Raw genomic sequence first — 21,660 nt, 5'->3', positions numbered from 1 at the left:
GCATATGTTATAGCAAAATCGGAATGCAGTGATTACTGTTCACGTGACACCAACGACATCAGAGGATTTTCAATCAGTGAAAACGTATAAATCTTTGCCCTCACCTGAAACCCATGAAACGTTACCCTGTTTGCTCCAGCGATGTATGTATTTCTTTTTGTCTGGAGGGATGCGATGCTGAATGAAATGAATTTGTAATCCAGCTCAACGGAAGATGACGATTTGTTTATGAGCCTGCCGCTTCCAACAACTCAGGCAGCGGAATGATAACCCTGGAGAGCAGAAAACAAGAGCCCGGCAGATATATGCAAAATTTTCACAGTAAATCCTTCAAAAAAATTGACTAAAATCAAATTTTTTTACAGCTCTAGGATAGCCAGATTTGACAATAAATTGCAGTAATGTTTTCAATATATCAGAAATTTTGAACTTCACTGTGAACAGAAAGAAAATCTCTCAGTGTAAAACAGAAAAGAAACTTTGAATGATTAACCCAGGGAACAATCAACTGGGCTCTGCACAGAAAAGCCAGTGGGAGTCGGCTGGTTCAGCCTAGAACTTCCCCAAACGCCCACAATTTCCTTCAGAAAGGTTTTCCTGCACATCTCAAGCAACCATCAGCAAAGAGAGAGAGAATGCTGCTAGATTTCAGGAAATAATGGAGATACTTGCCATTATTTCAGAAACCCTAGCAGCCCTCAAACCCTAGCAGGTGAACAAGATACCTGTGCTCACACTACTCTAAAACAAGCTATGATTAATGGCTAAAACTGAAATATGCAGAAATTAAAAGATCTCACAGCAATCCCAGAGAGTAACACCAGCACAATTTGGACCCCAAAGTCTTTTTATTAACCAGAAAATCAGATTACAAGAGAGCTTTTCAGTACAGACTCACAGATCAGATGATCTGAAATAACCCCTAGCACCCTACTTAAAGGAAATGCCTCCAACGGCTAGTTCGAGTGATCCATGTAGAAATGATCTCGACCGTTGATGAGGATCAAGACATCTCTTGATCTCATCCGTCGATTTATTAACTTAAAATATTATTATTTTATTAGTTAGGGTTTTTGCTTCATTTTTTAATTTTTTAATTTATTTAAAAAGGATCACTGAACTAAGCTTTCGGAAACATCACCTAGGACCTAGGACTTAGGACTCATGAGGGGATTTAAAACATTTCTCGACCCTCAGGACACATTACATCATGACTTTTACAAAATTACATCTTAAGGGACAAACCCATTTAATACAGACCCTCACAAAACACCCAGTTCTGCGACACAACTATAATCTAGCAGATTTGACACACTAGGATTTTCCTAAAGTTCTAATGACAAAATCCATCCCGGCTTTGGGGTCAGGTTTGAAGGAAAACTCTGCCGATCCATGGATCGGTGAGACGAAAAACCTTCCGGGACATAGATTATCATAGAAAGTTAGGTCCACCTAGGCAACTTTACAGACTCTGATCTGCTTAGATTATTTACAATTCATATATGCAGACTGGGTTTACAACTGAAATGATCAAGCTGCTGATGATGGCAGGATGGCACGGACATGCTGATCAGGTGCTGCTTCTTTCTGTCAAGAAAAACGGGGTGCACTGCATGGGTAGTTGACCAGTAGGGGTCAACAGGTCCATCTATCAACTCTTCCTCTTCCTGAGATTCCTCTTGTTCTGAAGCTTTTCCTTTAGGAGAATTGTTGGTATTAGTTTCTACTGGTCGAAGTGGTTGGACCAATGGATCGTCTTTTGACTGCTCCTCGGAAGGCATTTCTCGGGATTTCCTGAAAGCTCTGTCCTCCATGAACTTTACATCCCGCCGAATTACTACCTTCCTACTCCTTGGAAGATAGACTCTATATGCCTTAGCATTCTCGCTATATCCCACAAGATATCCTTTCTCAGCAGTTTGATCTAATTTCTTTCTCTTTTCTTCAGGTATACGGAAATACGCCAAACTCGCAAATATCCTGAAATGGCTGACTTCAGGTGTCTTCCTGGTGAAGACCCTTTTCGGAGTGATTTTGCCCAATGCCCTGTGTGGAGCCCTGTTCTGGACATAAAGTGTCGTGCTACATGCTTCTGCCCATAGAAATTTGGGCATATCCTGATCATACATTATTGCTCTAGCTGCTTCCACAATAGTCCTATTTTTCCTTTCTACTATTCCATTCTGCTCTAGATTGTAGGGAGCTGTCCTCTCTCTTTTGATGCCTTCCCTAGTGCAAAAATCGGTGAAGTCCTTGTCAACATACTCTCCACCATTGTCTGAGCGCAAGACTTTTATCTTCTTTCCTGTCAGATTCTCTACTAGGGCCTTGAACTCTTTGAATCGACCAAAAACCTCATCCTTGGTTTTCAGAAAGTAGATCCAAGTCTTCCTGGAATGGTCATCGATGAAGGTGACGAAGTATTTGACACCACTAAGAGCTTTTGTGGACATAGGTCCGCAGATGTTTGAGTGTATCAATCCTAGAACACTTTGAGCACTTGGAAAACACTGCTTTGGCATACTTTCCTAGAGTGCACCCTCTGCATACATCATCTCGTTCGGTACTTAACTCTTGAACTCCTCAAACTGTTTTCCTGAGAATTCAGAGCCCCATGGTGTAAGTGTCCCATCCTCCTGTGCCATATTTCATTCAAATCTTTATCTCCATTGCTGCCTATCAGTGCCATTGGAGACTCTAGCTGTAATCTATACAGCCTGTTACTTCTAATTCCAATCTGGGCCTTTTCTTTCCAATTCGGGTGTTTGGCATATACTTTCTCCTTAATGAAGAAAATGTCATAGCACTTATTTTGAAGTTGAGAGACGGAGAGTAAGTTCATTCCCAATCTTGGCACATGCAACACATTGGTTGCTCGAAGCCTCTCTCATGCTTCGGTTTGAAAGACTACATTACCTCTTCCTACGAGGGTACACTTTGCCTTATATCACATGGTGATTTGAAAATTCAGCCTTTCTTCCTGATAATTTGTAAAACATTCTCGAATTCCTGTCATATGCCAGGAAGCTCCACTATTTATATACCAAACCTCAGAGGCAAAGCTTGTTAGGCAAGCGACTTCTTCTTCCAGTCTGGAAGCTAACATAAAATAATCGTGATCCATGCCCCTTGTGCTTTCTTCTGGAAATCTGCGTAAGTCCCTTTGAGTTGATGCCTCTGCATCATGGTCCTGACCCATAGTCGATTCTTCTCTCATGTTGCTGGATCTCTGCTCTGATACCATGTGAGAATTTTTGATCTGAAATTCTACTGCAACAACTGATTTATTTCACCTACTTATTCTTCACAATAAGTTATTTATGAAATCCCTTTAGCAAACATTAAAATAAATTCTACTGCAGTTATCACATGATTACACAGAGAAAATAATAGCGTTATACATGCACAAGAACCAATCACATCAACATAGTTGTTTTTAGACAATTGTCCCTGGAAAAACCCAATGTGGGAAAACCGGTGTAGTAGATGAGGGTTTAATTAATCTTCAACAACAATTGCTTTACAAGGAATGATTTTACAGTGAAACTGAGAGAAAACACTTGAGACTTTCCCCTAGTAACATTTTGACACCATAGAGACCCTTCTCCCACTTCTGTGTCACTTCTGCGTCACTCTGCGTGGTTTTGTGTCCCTCTGTGCCTGGGTTGCATCTCCCCTAGATTGCGTCTCCCTCTGCGCTGTCTCTCAATGCCCCTGCGTCACTTCCTACTCAATCACTGATTGCTGCTGGTGCCCTCATCTTCCTCCGCCCTAGAACCCTCCCTTTGAAATCGATCTCCTTCTCTTTGAGAATCGATTTTCCTTGGGATACTGAGTATCTGCCGGTGTGTCTCCAAATGATCTTCATGTCTTCTATTATACTTTTGCTGTTGATGAATCAATAGCCGAGACTAAGTCTCTAATCAACAACTAAGATAAAAACAGACTTGATCCTCGTCTCTTGGAAGCTTCTCACCCTTATCTTTATTAATACCCATTAATATTTTTATTTTCCTAAGTTTAGACTTAGGAACCCATTAAAAATATTAAATATTTTAATAACTCCTCATCTGGGTGGAATTTCTCCAAACAATTTATGGGTTTTGGAGATCTCATGTGCCTTAGCCTTTCCACCAAATTTCAAGGCTAGAGTACATCCGATGCTACCCAAAATCAACATGGGTGACCCCATAGCAGGAATTTTTCTCCTAAATATATCTTCTACCGACAAGCAGCAACCCCTGCCAGCTACTAGTGTAGCCAATACATTGTGCCATTTGATCTCTGCTCCTTGCATTAGTCATATGCCCCCTCACCCATCTGTAGAGAGCATATGTTAGAAGGTGGTTAATCCAACCCAAAAGGTATGCTTTTCATTGTGGAATCGGGTGCTTATGTTTGTTTTTCCTTGGGCATCTTGGGCACAGATTATTGGGTGATTTGGAAGAAGGAAGGGTTTTGACTGTGGTTTTGTTCCCTCACCTTAAATGGAGGGTTTATCCTCAATCCTAGTCCCTTGGGATCTCCCATATCGGCCTATGGATTTAGGTAGGGCATTAATTGGGAAACCATGATTTTGTGCAGCGTGGTCCTGTTTTCCCGATTCCGCACATTACAAGCCCTATTTGCTCATTTTCCTTCTCTGGGTCCACAAGGCACTGGCACACCCCTTCCCCTTATTTGCATGTGTGAGTCAGGCTTGGAAATGTTGCCCTGGAGGTTGATGCAACTAAAAGAATGTTAAAGCATATCATGGTCACAAGCAAGAAATAAAAGAAAAAGAATATTATAAAATGCCAAAGATGGCTAGGACATTTAATATAACAAGTGGGCAAAAGCCAAGCATGAGCTCAACCCCTTATTATGGCCATCACCATGGTTCCTAGGGCCCTATGAGTGCCCCTACATCATTAAGGAACCCATGCACGTCCCAACCCCTGTTGTGCGATAAATTGCCCCACCTTAAGGGTGTAATCATTGCTTACATCATATACACCATGCTCTCATTTTGGAACCGGGTAAGATAGATTGGAGTTCTAGGCAACAAATTGTGTAGGTTGCAACTCGACTCTCCAATGGCACTGATAGGCAATGACAGTAGTAGTGGGAAGGAACTGAATGAGTTTTGGCATAGAAGAATGGGACATCTACACCATGGGGCACTCAAGATGCTCAGAGAAACAGTAACAGGGGTTCCAAAACTTAGCACAGAACACGATGATGTGTGCAAAGGATGCGCACTTGGGAAGTATGCTAAGGCAACATTCCCAAGAAGTGACAACAGAGCAAATGATGTTTTAGGACTTATACATTCAGATATTTCTGCCCGATGTCCACTAGAGCTCACAGTGGTGCCGAATACTTCGCACCTTTATTGATGACCATTCCAGGAAAGCTTGGATCTACTTCTTGAAGACCAAAGATGAGGTCTTTGTTCGTTTTCGAGAGTTTAAGTCTCTCGTGGAGAATGTGACAGGGAAGAAGATCAAGGTTTTTCACTTAGATAATGGTGGAGAAGATATTGATAAAGACTTCACAAATTTTTGCTCGAAAGAAGGCATTAGAAGAGAATGGACAACTCCATATAATCCACAGTAGAATGGAGTAGCAGAGCAGAACAACAGAACCATAGTTGGGGCTGCAAAAGCTATGGTTTATGATCAGGATTTGCCCAGGTTTTTATGGGCAGAGGCAAGTAACATGACATTGTATATTCAGAACATGTTTCCTCATAGAGCATTGAGGAAGAAATGCTAGAAGGACTCTTCATAGGGAAGAAGCTAGAAGTTAGTCACTTCAGGATCATTGGCAGTGTTGCTTATTGCCACGTGCTAGATGAAAAGCGTACCAAATTGGTCAGACTGCAAAGAAGGGGTTTCTCGTTGGATATAGCGAATCCTCAAAGGCATGCAATATCAACATTCCTAGTAGTAGGGAGATTGTGGTGAGGCAAGACATGAAGTTCATGGAGGACCGAGCCTTAAGGAGATCTTGTGAGATGCCTGCAGGTGATCTGAATCAGTCAGCAAAAGCTCCTTTTGTCCAACAGCAGGCGCAGCTAGTGGGATCGGTAGTAGGACAGTCACAGGGATCGAGTACAGTGACTAGTACCAGTATTTCCTCAGGTGCAGGAGATCCGGGGAGTTCATAGCAGACAAAGCAGCAAATGCAGGATGAGGAGGAGCTGGTTGAACCTCCCAACACTATTGGTCGAGTCAGCAAAGAGGTTCGTCAGACATTGAGAGATGCAGAGGAGTTTATTGGAACTCCTAAGACGAACAAGAGACAACGCCGACATCTTGACAGGTACCAAGCATTGGTGGCTCAGTTTGTAGAACCTTCCATCTTTCAGGAGGCTGCACATCATGAGGTGTGGGTAGATGCCATGGTAGAAGAGTATAGCTCTATCATGATGAATGATGTTTGGGAGGTGGTGCCAAGGCTTGAAGATAGGTCAATTGTAGGTTCTAGATGGATTTACAAGATCAAGTATGCTGTAGATGGCAGTGTGGAAAAGTACAAGGTTAGGTTCTTGGCAAAGGGGTATGCACAGAGAGAAGGGATAGATTATGAGAAGACCTTCGCCCTAGTTTCCAGATACACTTCTATTTGGTCAGTTATATCTGTAGCAGCTTAGATGGGATGGCAGATTCACTAGATGGACGTTAAGACAACATTCTTGAACAGGGTGATAGAGGAAGAGGTGTACATAGAACAACTAGAGGGATTCAAAACTCATGAGAGGCGCAGTCATGCGTGCAGACAGAAGAAAGATCTATACGAACTCAAGCATGCTCCTAGGGCATGGTATGGTTAGATTGACAGCTACTTGCAACAGATGGGATTTGTCAAGAGTGACGTAGATCCAAACCTTTACTATTTGATGGTAGAGGGTGAGCCATTCATCCTAGTATTGTATGTGGATGATCTCTTCTTGATAGGATCATCAGGGCTGATAGAAGATTGCAAGAGGAACCTGGTAGTAGAGTTTGATATAAAGGGTTTGGGGTTGATGCACTATTTCCTAGGATTGGAAGTGTGGCAGAAGGACGGGGAGATCTTCCTTGGGCAGGGAAGATACGCTACAGATATTCTGAAGAGGTTCAGAATGCAGGATTATAGACCCATGTCTACACCCATGATCACCAACTGGAAGAAGATAGATGCATCAGAGGACAAGGATGTCGACCCCACCTTGTATGGACAACGTATTGGGTGTCTCATGTATTTGGTCAACACTAGGCCAGATATTTGCTTCGTAGTCAATACCCTCAATCAGTTTATGGTAGAGCAGAAGAGGGTACATTGAGCAACAACAAGGCATATTTTGAGGTATGTGCGTGACACAGTCGAGTACGGGTTGAGATATACTCGAGGTGATGACGTCAGACTATGTGGGTTCACAGATGCAGGTTGGGTAGGCAGTTCAATAGATAGGAAAAGTAACTTCGAGTATTGCTTCAGCATTGGATCAGGGATGGTTTCGTGGTGTAGCAGGAAGCAAAAGTCAGTAGCACTGAGCTCTGCAGATGCAGAAAACATGGCAGCAAGCACAACTATGTGCAAAGCTATATGTCTTCGGAAGCTGCTAGTAAGCTTGTTCAGGCATAGGATGGAGGCAACCAATATCTACTATGATAATCAGAGTTGCATGAAGCTCTCTGAGAATCCAGTGTTTAATGACAGGTCAAAACACATAGATATTCGATGTCATTTCATCAGAGATTGTGTACAGTGTGGCACGATCCAACTACAGTATGTTCCCATAGAAGAGCAAGTGCAAATATACTCACAAAAGCTCTAGGGAGAGCTAAGTTCGTCTATTTTAGGGAACAAATGGGTATGGTGGAGAACTCGTTTAAGTGGCAGGGACATATTATTTTGGATGCTTCTCAGTTGCAATAGTTGCAGTTGCAGCAAAAACAGATGAGAGGGAGTTGCAGTGCAAATGTAGACTTAGCAGCAGTATGGCAGTGTCAACAACAACACAAATGCAACATCAGAGTTGCTCAGTGGTTGGTCGGGAGTATGGCCAAACATTAGCAGCGTGATAGGAGGTGATGCAAAGACAGGGTGTTGTAATAGGATGTGCAGTACAAGAGAGAACATAGTCCTTGCTAAGAGGGAGTGTTAATTTTTTTAGCATCAAATGTGTTCTAGCCACGAAATTTGGTGGAGAGACTAAAATACATGAGACCTCCAAAACCCAGAAATCATTTCTAGAAATTCCACCTAGAGATGACTTAATTAGGTTATTAACCAATTTTTTAATGTTTCCTATGTTTAAACTTAGGAAAATTGGTTAATTACTTAGAATTAATTAAGTCAAGGTGAGAATTCTCCAGAAAATCACTCGGTTCGATCCAAAAAATAATATGAGCAATCGATTAAGATTTAATCTTGGCCGTTGGAGTCCCAACAGGAAGATATAAGAACGGATTGATGTGGTGATGGAGAAACAACCAGTGCAGATACTAAGTTGCCCAGGCAATTCGATTTTCTCAGTGGCAGAGATTCAACAGAGAAGATTGAGTTAGAGAGTGAGTAGCAGGTGGTAGAGGAGGTCGGCAACATTTCCAGAGGAAGTATTCCAGTTTCGAAAGAGGCAGTGAGAGGTAGTGCGAAATTCCCAGATGATTTACGAAGGATTGTGTAGGCACAACAACAGTCAGTTCAATCTAGCTGGGGGAGCTAATGATTAAGCAGTTGGAGGTCAGGATTTTGGTCAGATGAGGCAGTGAGTCAGTTCCAGAGCCAAACAAAGATAGAGATGAGGGTTTCATAGGTTTCTGGAAGAGGCACATTGCAACACGATCTTGTGTAGAAGTTGACACAAAAGGGATTGCGTGTGGCTAGGGAGGCAATTTCGGGGACAAAAACCAGCTGCGGGGTGAGGGAAAATTCTCACAATAATTTTGCCAGTATTTTTTCCCAGATTGGATTGCCAGTAGAGCATCCAAATTATTGTACTCAGATTTGTTGCTGAAAAATAATAATAAAACCCTCATCTGCTGCATCGGTTTTCCCAAGTTGGGTTTTTCCAGGGACAATTGTCGAAAATCAACTGTGTTAAATTTTTGTGTGTGTACTAGAATTACTCAGTTTCCAGTATTTTATTTTTTGCAATATTTTTATGGTGAAAATTGCAATAGTGATTTATTCATTGTTTGTTGTAGCAAATAAACTGCATAATTAAATTTATAGTTAGGAGAATAATTTCTAGTTATTGTAATAGATGAAATTTTCACAAGGATTAAGCCCCCAATTAAGGTAAGGGAACAAGACTACAGTAAAAGCCCTTCCTCCTTCCAAGTCACCTAATAATCTATACTCAAGTGTGCCCAAGAAAAACAAGCATAAGCACCCAATTACGTAATGAAAAATCATACCTTTAGGAGTGGATGGACCACCTTCAAACATACGATCTCGATAGATGGGCGAGGGGACATATGACTAGCTTTGGGAGTGAAAACATCTAGCACAACATCGACTACACTAGTGGTTGTCAAGGGGTTGTTGGTTGTCGGCTAAAGATAAATCTCAGAGAAAAATTCTCCTAAGGGGTCACCCATAGGTGGTGGGTAACAGCTCCTAGATAGGTTGTGAATGTGTTTCGGGTAGAAGTCAACGCACAAGGGTACAGTACATGGTGTGAGGAACCATGGATTGCACAAAGACAACCCAACAAGAGTGTTTGGCAGCATGCTTGGGTAGCATGTAGAAAATCCAAGTAGAAGGTTTGGGTAGCGTGTAGTAGAGGGCTGAGATATGCAGAATAGGATGGTCAGTCGACAAGATCTATGATCTTGAGGCTTAGAGGGAGAGTCAACAGTCTCAAGGATGTCATGGTTGAGGATAGACATGTAGGATGCTCAGCATCGAAAGGCTTCTAGGAGCATGGTTCTCAGCTTAGGTTTCATGTCTAGTAGTAGGACAAACTTCTTTGTCAAAGGGAGCAACTACAGTGGATGTGATGAGTTTGATGGTGGATCTCGGTTATGGAAGTACCTTCCTAGCTAAGAGGGAGTGTTGGATTGTGTAGCTCGGTAGGACTTCCACAATTGCTTGGTGTCTTAGCATGTGCAAAATTGCTTCTCTAGATGATAAACTTTGTAAAGTGATTTTATAAAGTACCTTTTGTATTTAATCATTAATAGTAACTTTATTATAAATTTGAATCACTTAAGTGATCTCAATGAGAGATTAAGTCACAACCGTCGATCTTGAGATGGCAAGACCTAATCCTAACCATTGAGATCTAGGGTTAGGGTTTTAGTCATTAATATGTTATAAAAGGAGAGGTGAAGACACCATACAGTGGCACTAGCCTCAAGAGGAGGAGGAGTGTGATACTCAAGTGTCTCAGGTTTGGTAGGGGCTTCAGGAAGGGAGCAAGGGGTACTTAGGGAGTAGTAGGAGGCTACTCAAATGTTTGTATCTTTCCTATGATGGGCCATTATCTTTGGTATGAGAGCCCAAGTTTTTAATAGAACAAGTTTGCTGGTTATTTCCTCTTGTGGCTTTCCTGGGTATATCGTGCATCCAATGTGTGATGATCATTTTTGTGTGTTTTTGTTGTGCATTTTTCATTAGGAACTTTGCTGTGCATAAATTGATAAATCATGTTTGTCTGAGATTATTGCTAGGTGCTAGGTTCTAGGAAAATTCACAAGTCAATTAAAGGTAATATAAAAAATTTAAGTAAAAGGATGAAAAGTAAATTTGACATTCTCCTTTATCTTTGTAGGAATTTACAGGGTAAGTTCCTCAGACAGAACACCAAAGGACACTGCTCACAACCAGATCGCAGATCAATACACCAGTATTTTTGACGTGGTTAAAACCTCAAAGAGGGAAACAGTCCACGGCCTGAGCCAACGCGGCCACTTCAGGCAATTTATTAATAAAAGAATGAAAATTTACATGAGCTTCTCTCATAGACGGATTACCCTACAAATGACCCTCCATGCGCTTTAAATAGAAATCATGGACCAATCGGGTGTTAAGCCATGGATCAAGTGTCGGTAATACCGAGGAGAGAATGAACCGTCGGATCACTACATATCGTGACCGTCGGATTGTAAGTTACAAAATGTACAAGGTAAAGAAACACACTTTACCTAACTCTATACCTAACTCTATACTAGACCAAGTTGTACTTAACTATTTCCTATGTGTCGGAATATCCTAACATCCTTCCTTAAGAACAACTTGGGATAGGATTGAAGGATTTACAAATATGACACAATAGGAGAAGGAAGGAGGCACTAGAGCCTATCCCCCCTTAGTGACAACTTCCTGAACTCCATAAATCGAAGTTTAGTGAACTTCGCCTCTGTGAGAGCCTTTGTAAAGATGTCTGCAACTTGATCATCTGTTGAACAATATTGCACTTCAAGAACATGGTCATGAATGAGCTTTCTGATCAAGTGCATGTGCAGTTCAATGTGTTTGCTGCGCTGATGTTGGAATGGATCTTTGCATAGCTGAATGGCACTTTGATTATCACACCAAAGTGTAGTCGGATGCTGCTGCTGAAAGCCAAACTCTGATAGGATCTGACGAAGCCACAAGGCTTCCTTACTAGCTTCTACGGCACCACGATATTCTGCTTCTGCTGAAGAAAGAGAAATGGCACCTTGTTTCTTGCAAGCCCATGTAATAGGTCCTGAACCAAGAGTGAACACATAACCTCGAACATAACGAAGTATTATTTTAGCTGCTTTCCAATGACTTTCACGTGGGTTTTGCATAAACCGAGCAACAAGGCCAACAACAAAGGAAAGGTCAGGACGAGTATGGGTTAGATACAAAAGTTTTCCTACAAGTTGATGGTATAAGGTAGCATCAACTTCAGGAGAAGTACAAGTGACTGAAAGTTTGACTCCAGACTGGAAGGGAGAAGGGGCTGGCTTACAGTCTTCCATGTGAAAATGGCGTAGAATATCACAGGCATACTTGGACTGGGAAAGGGAAATACCCTCCTTGGATTGCAAGACTTGAAGACCGAGAAAATAATGTAAGTGTCCTAAGTCTGTCATTTCAAATTTCTTTTTAAGGCTGGACTTCACATGGTTTATAAGGTTGGGATCACTACCGGTAAGGATAAGATCATCAATATAAAGAACAAGAATGATAAGAGACTTGCCCACTTTCTTGGTGTAGATAGTATTGTCAGAATGACACCTAGAAAAGCCAGATTCTAAAAGAAAGCTATCCATTTTGGCATACCAAGCTCGAGGAGCTTGCTTGAGACCATAAAGGGATTTCTTAAGCCGACATACAAGGCTGGAGTCTGTTTTTATGAAGCCAATGGGTTGTTCCATGTAGATTTCTTCATGCAAGTCCCCATGCAAGAAGGCAGATTTAACATCCATCTGATGGACTTCCCATTTGAACGAGGCAGCAAGGGAAAGAACAAGGCGGATAGAGTTCATTTTGGCAACAGGGGAGAAGGTTTCAGTGTAGTCAATGCCTTCAACCTGTGAAAAACCTTTAGCAACAAGACGAGCTTTATGTTTATCAACTTTCCCATCTTGTCCATACTTGGTTCTGTAAACCCATTTGCATCTAACAAGTTTTCGTCCCTTTGGTAGAGGAACAAGATCCCATGTATCATTTGCCAATAATGAATGATATTCTTCATTCATAGCTGCTTCCCAATCTAGATGGCCTGAAGCTTCTGCAAAGGTGTCCGGATCATAATTTACTGGAGCTTGAGCCAGTAAAGAAGAGGCTCTGTCAAACTGAGAACGTGTGCGTCGCTGATCTGTAGGATCACCGGCAAGATCACCTGCTACATCTCGAGTAGCACGAACCCATTTTGGAAGCTGAGGAGCTGAAGGAGGATCCTGAGATGGTGGGGGAGGATTGTCATCCTCACTTTCATCATCTGAAGAAGAAATGTTTTCAAAAGTAGAAGAGATAGGGAGAGGTGGCACATCCGCCGGACTAGGCTCGCAGGCCGATATATTTTCATCAAATTTTACATCTCTTCTAATGATAACATTTTTGGACTTAAATGGAATAAGTCGATAGCCTTTGACATCTTCAGAATATCCAACAAAAGTACATTTTTCACTCTTAGGTTCTAAAGCTTTATGCTTTTCATCTGGAATATGGGCCCACGCTTCACTTCCAAAAACATGAAAGTGACTTACATCTGGTTTGATTGAGCTCCATGATTCTTCTGTAGTGATATTCTTTAAAGCCTTAGTAGGAGTGCGATTTATTATGTAATTTGCACAGTTAATTGCTTCTGCCCAAAAACTAAGACCAAGTCCTTTAGATTGTAGCATACAATTAGCCATTTCCTTTAAGGTGCGATTCTTCCTTTCAACTACACCATTTTGTTGTGGAGTATATGGAACAGTATGTTGCATTTGAATTCCATTCTCAGTGCAAAAGTTGATGAATGTGTTTTTAACATATTCTCCGCCATTATCAGATCTTAGCTTAAGAATTTGATGTCCAGATTGTTTTTCAACAAAGGCCTTGAAGGCCAAAAATGTGTTAAATACTTCACTCTTGAGTTTTAAGAAGTATACCCAAGTGCGTCTAGAGAAATCATCAATGAAAGTTAAGAAATACTTGCAGCCAGAGAATGAAACAACTGGAAGTGGACCACATAAATCACTATGCACAAGCTGTAAAGGGGCTGAGGCGTGCCAAGAGGCACGTTTTTCAAAACTGTCCCGATGATGTTTTCCGAGTACACATCCGGAACAAACACCATCTCTGCAAGATACCATAGGAAGACCTGTCACCATATTTTCTTTATATAGATACTGAAGGGAGCGATAGTTTAAGTGACCAAATCGCTCATGCCAAAGTTTGCTCACTTCATCGTTATGAGCAACAAATACTGAGGGAAGATTTGATGACCCAAAGTTGTGAAACTTATACAACCTTGTAGAATCATCAGCAATGCCAGTAGCTAAAATCTGTTTAGGATCTCTTAGGTCCTTGATTACAACATCATGAGGTGAAAATTCAACGATTTTACCTTCACCTGAATGAGTTATCTAATATACAGATAGAAGGTTGCAGGATAAGGTTGGAACACATAATACATCATTAAACTGACCATTGTCTAGATGAACAGTTCCAGTCCCTACAACACTAAGAGATCTATCATCACCAACATATATATTTTTGGTGTTACAATCATTTAAAGAAGAAAACATGGCTTTGTTTTTGGCCATGTGATAAGAAGCTCCAGAATCAATGAGCCACTCATGAGAATGAGAAGAAGAAGATACATTTAGTGCATAGCCAGACTGAGATGCTTGACAACCACATGCAGAAAGTGCCATTCCTGAAGATGAAGTTGAAGTTGAAGATTGCTCCAAATGGATGTTATGTTTCTTCATCGCTGCTTCTAAGGCTTCCATCTTCTTAAAGCATTTGGATTCTAAGTGGCCATCTCGATTACAAAAGTTGCAATGTCTATCAGTCTTCTTCCATTTGTTTTTATTTGTCTTATCATTTTGTTGAAATGATTTTTCATTTTGAGGCTGAGATTGCTTAGGACCCTTGTTTGGTTTAGGACCATTCTTTTTAGGATATGACTTCTTAGGATTCTTTGAATTTGGTTGTTGTTGGGTGGCTAACGCTTTCTTGGAAGAGTTTCCAAGATTAAGAAGACCAAGGTGTAAGAGTTTTTCTTGTTCTCTTATTAAAGAATCACAAAAAGAGTGAAAGGAAGGGGACTTGTAGTCTGTTCCTTGAGAAATGAAGGCTTCTCTTGTAGAATGGAAGGTGGAAACAAACACAGAGTAGGCTGGTCCCAACTTGGTAAGAATGGAATAGATAAGGTTACTATCTTCTTTCTTAACCTTAACACCTTCCAAGAGATATCTAAGGGTCTTGAACTTGGACAAGAAATCTTCAATGCAAGAAAAATTATTAGGGTCCAATGTAAGCAACTCATTTTCAAGTTGATGGGCTCTAAGTTCATTTTTAATCCCAAAAACTTTATTGATTTGTTTCATTGCTTCATCAGGAGTATCAAGTTCTGTAATATGGAATCTAAGATCTGGAGAAATAGACATCCCTATCAATCCACGTGCTTGATCTTGCCTATTTTCCCATTTAGCAGCCTTATCTTCATCCTTCGGTTTCTTTTCTTGGCCTGAGGCTATTCTGTAGAGACCTTTACTTCTAAGTAAATCCTTAATGTAGGACAACCATTGGAAGTAGTTGGTGCTGTCAAGGGTAACTTGGTATTGACTTTCCATTTCAACGGAAACTGAAGCTAAAGATGCTGAAACTAAGTGTTCCAATGGATAGATCTCGAAAAATTAGGCTGGTTTAAAAAAAACGGCTCTGAAAATGGCTTCCGGATGAAGAAGTTATGGCTTTTTGAAAAAAAGTTGTTGAAGATGCCGACGAAGTGCGGGAATGTGCGGAAATGAAAAATCCGCCCTCACAAAAAGGAGATTTGAACCCAAGACCTCTACTCTCTTAAAATAGCTTTGAACCAATTGAGCTATACAAAAAATTTGAGAGAGAGAGAGAGGGGGGGGGGTTTGATGCTTTGGGTTGCGTGCTTGCTTTGAGAAAGCTCTTTTTCCCTACAAAACAAAAAACACAAAACCCAACACGGACATGCAAAGAAAACGAACCTTACGGCTCGAAGTTAGCTTTAGCCGGAAACTAAATATTTTCCTCAATGTTTCTGATTTTCCGAGATCACACTAAGGTGCACGGAAAAGAGCATATGCATGAGAAAAATCCTTCCTTTCTGTTTCTGATTTGCCCAGATCGCATAGAGTCGCAGGGCAAAGAGCATACGCAGAAATGAAAGGTATAGATCCGATAATAAAAAAGGCTAAATAAACCAAAACCGAAATAAACAGAGAGAAAATAACTGTAAACTGCAAATAAACACTGTATACCTTTAGATCTTAAAAATGATGCAGCTAGGGCTACCGGAAACCTTTTCGCGTGAAACGAAAGGGGTTCCTCACTGGAACAGATGCTCCCAACACAATAGAGCAGTCCTCTCGGCCCGAAAGTAGTCAAAAACAGTAGATCTGGGAAACAACAGTTGGATGCAGTTCTACCGGCTTCAGATTTGGATCACCAACAGACGCGGCCCTCAAATAGCTCTGATACCATGTAGGAATTTACAGGGTAAGTTCCTCAGACAGAACACCAAAGGACACCGCTCACAACCAGATCGCAGATCAATACACTAGTATTTTTGACGTGGTTAAAACTCTCAAAGAGGGAAACAGTCCACGGCTTGAGCCAACGCGGCCACTTCAGGCAATTTATTAATAAAAGAATGAAAATTTACATAAGCTTCTCTCATGGACGGATTACCCTACAAATGACCCTCCATGCGCTTTAAATAGAAATCATGGACCAATCGGGTGTTAAGCCACGGATCAAGTGTCGGTAATACCGAGGAGAGAATGAACCGTCGGATCACTACATATCGTGACCGTCGGATTGTAAGTTACAAAATGTCCAAGGTAAAGAAACACACTTTACCTAACTCTATACCTAACTCTATACTAGACCAAGTTGTACTTAACTATTTCCTATGTGTCGGAATATCCTAACAATCTTTCATATTGATCCTTTCGCTTTAAGAATTTAACATTACCATTAATTGCATAGCAATATCACTGCCATGGGCTTGAATATTATGTTGCCCCACAAATTTTTTTTTGTTTTTTTAATTTGTATGTGGAACATGCTTGGTCACATTGTATGAAACTAGCTGGTTTGGTGAAAAGAGGCATGCTTGGTCACATTGTATGAAACTAGTTGGTTTGGTGAAAAAAGCACAATTTGGTACCAAACTGGCCATTTCTGCTTCCAAACCTCGAATTGGACCGGTTTGCCCCCCAAACTGGTCAAACCCATTGGTTACACCAGTTTTGGTCTAGTTTTGGTAGCATTGGAGTCCAATGAAGATGGTGGACATTAGCTTCACCTTCTTCTTCTAGAGGATTTCAGAGTCTAGTGCCAATCCCAGGGCCTTCTTCATCTAGAGGAAGATCCATTACCACAGTCTTTACCTTTGCTTCTAAAAGGGGTAGAGAAAATCTTTAGTTTATTTATTGGATTCCATATGAGTCATGATGATTATATATATATTTTTATATCTTTTGATGATATTTTGAAGCGTAGGAGTTAGGACTTGGGACATGATTGAATATTGATGTGTGATGTATCATTAGACATCGTATACATCTTTTATGTTAGTTTTCTTTTCATATTTAAGTGACAATGTATTTATTTGATTTTGTTGCTTTAAATGTGTAAAAAATGAATATTTTTATATTATTTTAAACTTGATAATATTTTCCCAGATGTTATCAATAGGTTAGTTTTTGGACCCTCGGTGATATATTTTCCAGCATGATGTTTGTAAGATTGGATTGCATAAAAGTAGTGTAGTAGACCACGTTTAAATGGTTGTGTACAAATCTAAGAATAATGTCTCGGAGAAAAGTTGGGGATATGGATTTCACAGAATATGTTGAGAGATTTAGGGAGATGTTATGGGTATGTTTGAACTAAATATCTATTTATGACATAGTTGTTATGGTCACTTATTGACAATTGTCATATAAAGGGACCTATTGAACAATAGAAACACACATGGGAATGGTATGAATGAATTTAATTTTCTCTTTGGGCGTTTCTTAAGTGTAAATTCCTGATGTACCCTACTTGATATGTGTTTTATATGTATTTGAGTGTATTTGTTGCTGAATCATAAGTCGAATTTTGTAACTATGGTCAGCCTTCATAATGTATATTTTCGCCCTTGATGTATTTATTTTGATTATTGTAAAGCATGTTCTTCATGTTGGAGTCAAAAGAAAAATTATATTTTTGAGTCATGGCCTTTCGAACTTTTAAAGGAAGAAAATTTGATTTTTTGAATTTGAAATTTTGGCTCCAAAGGTTGTCAAGTCAGCCCACGCAGAGCCATACCCATTTGACCCAACCAGTTCACTATATAAAGGCTACTCGACCTCCTATTCGCACTATCTCAAGCAAGATAGTTTCTGGGCATCCTAGCAAAGGAAAAGAAGGCCAAGGAGGACGAAAATGATGAATTCATCTCCTCTCTCTCTCTCCTCTCTAGCTTGCACGTGTGAGAGGACTCTCTCTCTCCAACTCGCTCTTTTTCTAGGGAATTTTTGTTGCAGGGGTCGAAATTTCTAGGCTATTGTAGGGGGCTGAAATTCTTGGATTCTGGTAGTTGCGAGAAGGCCGAAATTCTAGGGTAGATCAGTAGAGCAAAGTGTTGGATTAGATTGGAAGGCTTGACATGGAGGGTTTGACCATAGATTTGTTGAGGGTCAGTTTGACCTAGTTGATGACTAGAAGGTCTAGGTGTGCCTCTTGTTGAAGAAGAATTTCTCTTTGTGCATTGTGATCTCTATTGTTCTACTATTCTTGTATGGTTGAATGTCTGAAGTATAATTGCTCGATATATTGGAAAAACTTAAAGAAGATCAACATTATTAGAAGTAATTATTAGTTTTCAGAAATATTGCGCTAAGTATCCATTGCACTTGGAAAATTGGTATCATATTCTCAACATAAAATGGGGCGAATTTGTGCTTATAATACTAGAAATGAGCAAATCATGTTTTTCCAAAATGAAATGTCATGTTATTTTCCTTGTAACAGTTATAATGATATATTTCCAGCGAATTCTTTTAAAAGGATTTCTTTAATTGACTAGCATTTGGAGTATGATTTGTTTGAATTGCATGTTTCTTTGAATCTGAAAGCTCAAAGATGTTAGTTTGTTACTAGAGTTTAAGATTCCTAATTAATATGCAAGAAGATTTCAAAGAACTTAGGTGAAAAGTTTCTTCTCATGATTGAAGTGAATTCATAGAAGGTAACGTTGATCTAGTTCAACATGTTACATAATTTGTACATTTTTTCAAATGAGAGCATTGAATGCTTTTGTAGTAGTAGTCTGTTTGATACCTATTGATTAAGACTTTGATTAACGTTTCATGAAATACATATTATTTTTTTTAGCTTGATAAAATAAATCTTTTCAAACCTAGTAGTGATTTATTAAACTTTTATTTACACTGTTATCCCTTTTTGGAGGAAAATATACAAGAGCAATATTTTAGTGAAGACTTTGATTAACGTTTCATGAAATACATATTATTTTTTTTAGCTTGATAAAATAAATCTTTTCAAACCTAGTAGTGATTTATTAAACTTTTATTTACACTGTTATCCCTTTTTGGAGGAAAATATACAAGAGCAATATTTTAATGAAAGTAAAAAACATTTGACATTCTTTCATTGCTTGATAATTATTTTGATCTCCTTTTCTTGTGTTGCAGAAATCACGGATGAATTACCGGGCTTGGCGCCATCGTTGTTGGCTTGTGAACCATATGTCAACTCAACAAGTAAGGTTATTTTTCCTTTAACTTTGAAAAAATGCAAAAAATATATGGAACCTTTAGAAATAATTATATTTCTAGGACAATCCTTACAATGCCCTTGCATTGAAGACTCAAGTTGAGAATGTTGTGACTCAAACTCTCACCTAAAGTAAAAATTCCTAACCATAGCAGAAGAGCCAAGGAGCTGTTAATTTTCACATTGCTTTGTTGTTTCAATTACTTTTAGCCCAATTCACTTCTTCAATTACCAATCTTTTCAATAACAATTAATCTTTCCAATCATCAACAATGATTGAAGATAGAACTGTAAATGCAATGATAAAGGAGACAATCAACACATTAACAAGAGACACTTGGTTTGGTCAAAGACCATGGAAAATCCCACAAGGGGGAAAACCCTTTGAAAATTCTTCTTCTATTAGATTGTCATAAAATGTTTAGTAAAGAGTACATTGAACCCAATACAAAATCATCCAACAAAATAACCCTATAACATTCATAAATATGTTCCCAACATCAATATATCAGAGGCAACTTTCCTTGTTTGCGGTCAACTGCGGTTAGATGTCAAATTTAGCCCTAGAGCCCAATCACATGGAGGAAGAGGTGTGCATGCAACTGAGGTCTTTCCACCGCACCTTTGGGCGTACTAGCTTGTGATTATGGCCAAAAATTGCCTTTGACGAGCTTGCGACTGTGACCAAAAACCCTAGAACACGTGCGAGCTTTGGACCTTGCATTTTCAGACACAAATCACTTTCCTCGACCCTGCCTCATCATTGTGCGAACCAAACAATGAAGAAGAGAAAAAGAAGATGCTTGGTGATGTCCAAATGAGCTTGAGGTCACTTGTATTTATAGGCTTCAAGGGTGACCAATTTCCTGTTGGGGCCGACCTGTCCAAATGTGCATATGTGGGTTTTTTTTTCACAAGTACACTTTCCCTTGTCCAAATTGAGTGCTACAATAGTCAAAATTTGTCCCCTCTCGAAAAAGGAATGTAGTTCCATGGTTGAAGTTTGTCACTTAGTTGCCAAATTAAAACTCTCTCTCAGCTAGGGATAAATTCCAACTGCATCATGTCATGTTTATCCTTTCGTCATATCATTTCCCATCTCTTCTCAAATCTATCTGCTGAAACATTCTCGAATCTAAAGAAGAAGAATCAGGGAGCATTAACTTCCACCCTCTATAACGACAGAGAGCACATCTCAATCCGGAAACAATATCAGGGAGCACATCACAACATGAAACCACATTGGTGAGAACATCTCAACTCGAAATCTCATGGGGGAGAAAAACATCTTCACTCCCATATCAAGCAATAGGTGATATAGGGGAGTACATCTCAATCCATCCTATTGTCCATTGCTCTTTCCAACAGTGATCCTCAGAGTCATGTGGTAAAACACCTGCAACATAATCAACTTGGGTGTACACCCTTAAGTGCACACTCAACGTGACGGCCAAACAGGGAGCGATAATCGCAACAAACCCAGTTGGTGGGTATGATGCCAACTGGGATATACTCTACAAAGGTCCAAATAGGGGAGCAACATCTCCAACCCTATGTGTAACAGATAGGGGAGCTCAGACAGGGGGGAAGAGTTGGCTTAGTGTTCTCGATCAGTGATGCCCCTTATCAGGAGGGGTCACATCCAACAATCCAAGTTGCTTTCTGAAGACCAAGAACTTCCCTTTCGGCAAGGCCTTGGTGAGAATATCTGCAATCTTCTCATTTGTTGATATATGATGGAGTCTAAATGCTCCTCTCTGCACCATGTCTCAAATGTAATGATATCAAATCTTGATATGCTTGGACTTGTCATGAAATACGAGATTCTTTGCCAGATGGATCCCAATCTTCTTGTCCCAATATATCATTGTCGTGTCTAGGACTTGCTCAAATAGCTCTCCAAAGAGCTTCCTCAACCAAACTGCTTCGCGACTATCCATGCTAGCGGCAATTTACCCTGCCTCAGCGGTACTTAATGCTACAGACTTCTGCTTCCTGCTCATCCATGATATCATGGCAGATCCAAGACTAAAACAACATCTATACATTCTCTTTCTATCGACAATGTTTCCAGCCCAGTCAACATCGGTATATCCATGAAATTGAACATCTCCAGTAGAATATCTTAGACTAAGTGTGATTGTCCCATGCAAATATCTCAAAATGTGTTTGGCAGCGATCCAATGTGCATGGAGAGGCTTGGTCATGAATTGACTCAATGTGTTCACTGCA

General features: G+C 40.1%; 1 protein-coding gene across 6 annotated transcripts in view; it reads left to right on the top strand.

The window, feature by feature from the left end:
* The window catches only part of LOC149158830 (uncharacterized), a 523,084-nt gene that overhangs the window by 177,202 nt on the left and 324,222 nt on the right, over positions 1–21,660 (top strand). For all 6 annotated transcript variants that reach the window (XM_089436325.1, XM_089436329.1, XM_089436328.1 and 3 more), the window contains one exon: positions 19,347–19,415. In XM_089436325.1, coding sequence (XP_089292451.1) covers positions 19,347–19,415 — 69 coding nt within the window. The remainder of the gene's footprint in view (positions 1–19,346; positions 19,416–21,660) is intronic.

This window comes from Pinus tabuliformis, chromosome 5_2, assembly GCF_031772625.1.
Source record: "Pinus tabuliformis cultivar Carrire ecotype Pingquan chromosome 5_2, CPIR1, whole genome shotgun sequence".
NCBI lineage: Eukaryota > Viridiplantae > Streptophyta > Pinopsida > Pinales > Pinaceae > Pinus > Pinus tabuliformis.
Note: the sequence above shows the minus strand (reverse complement) of the source record. Positions and strands in the feature narration are given on the sequence as shown.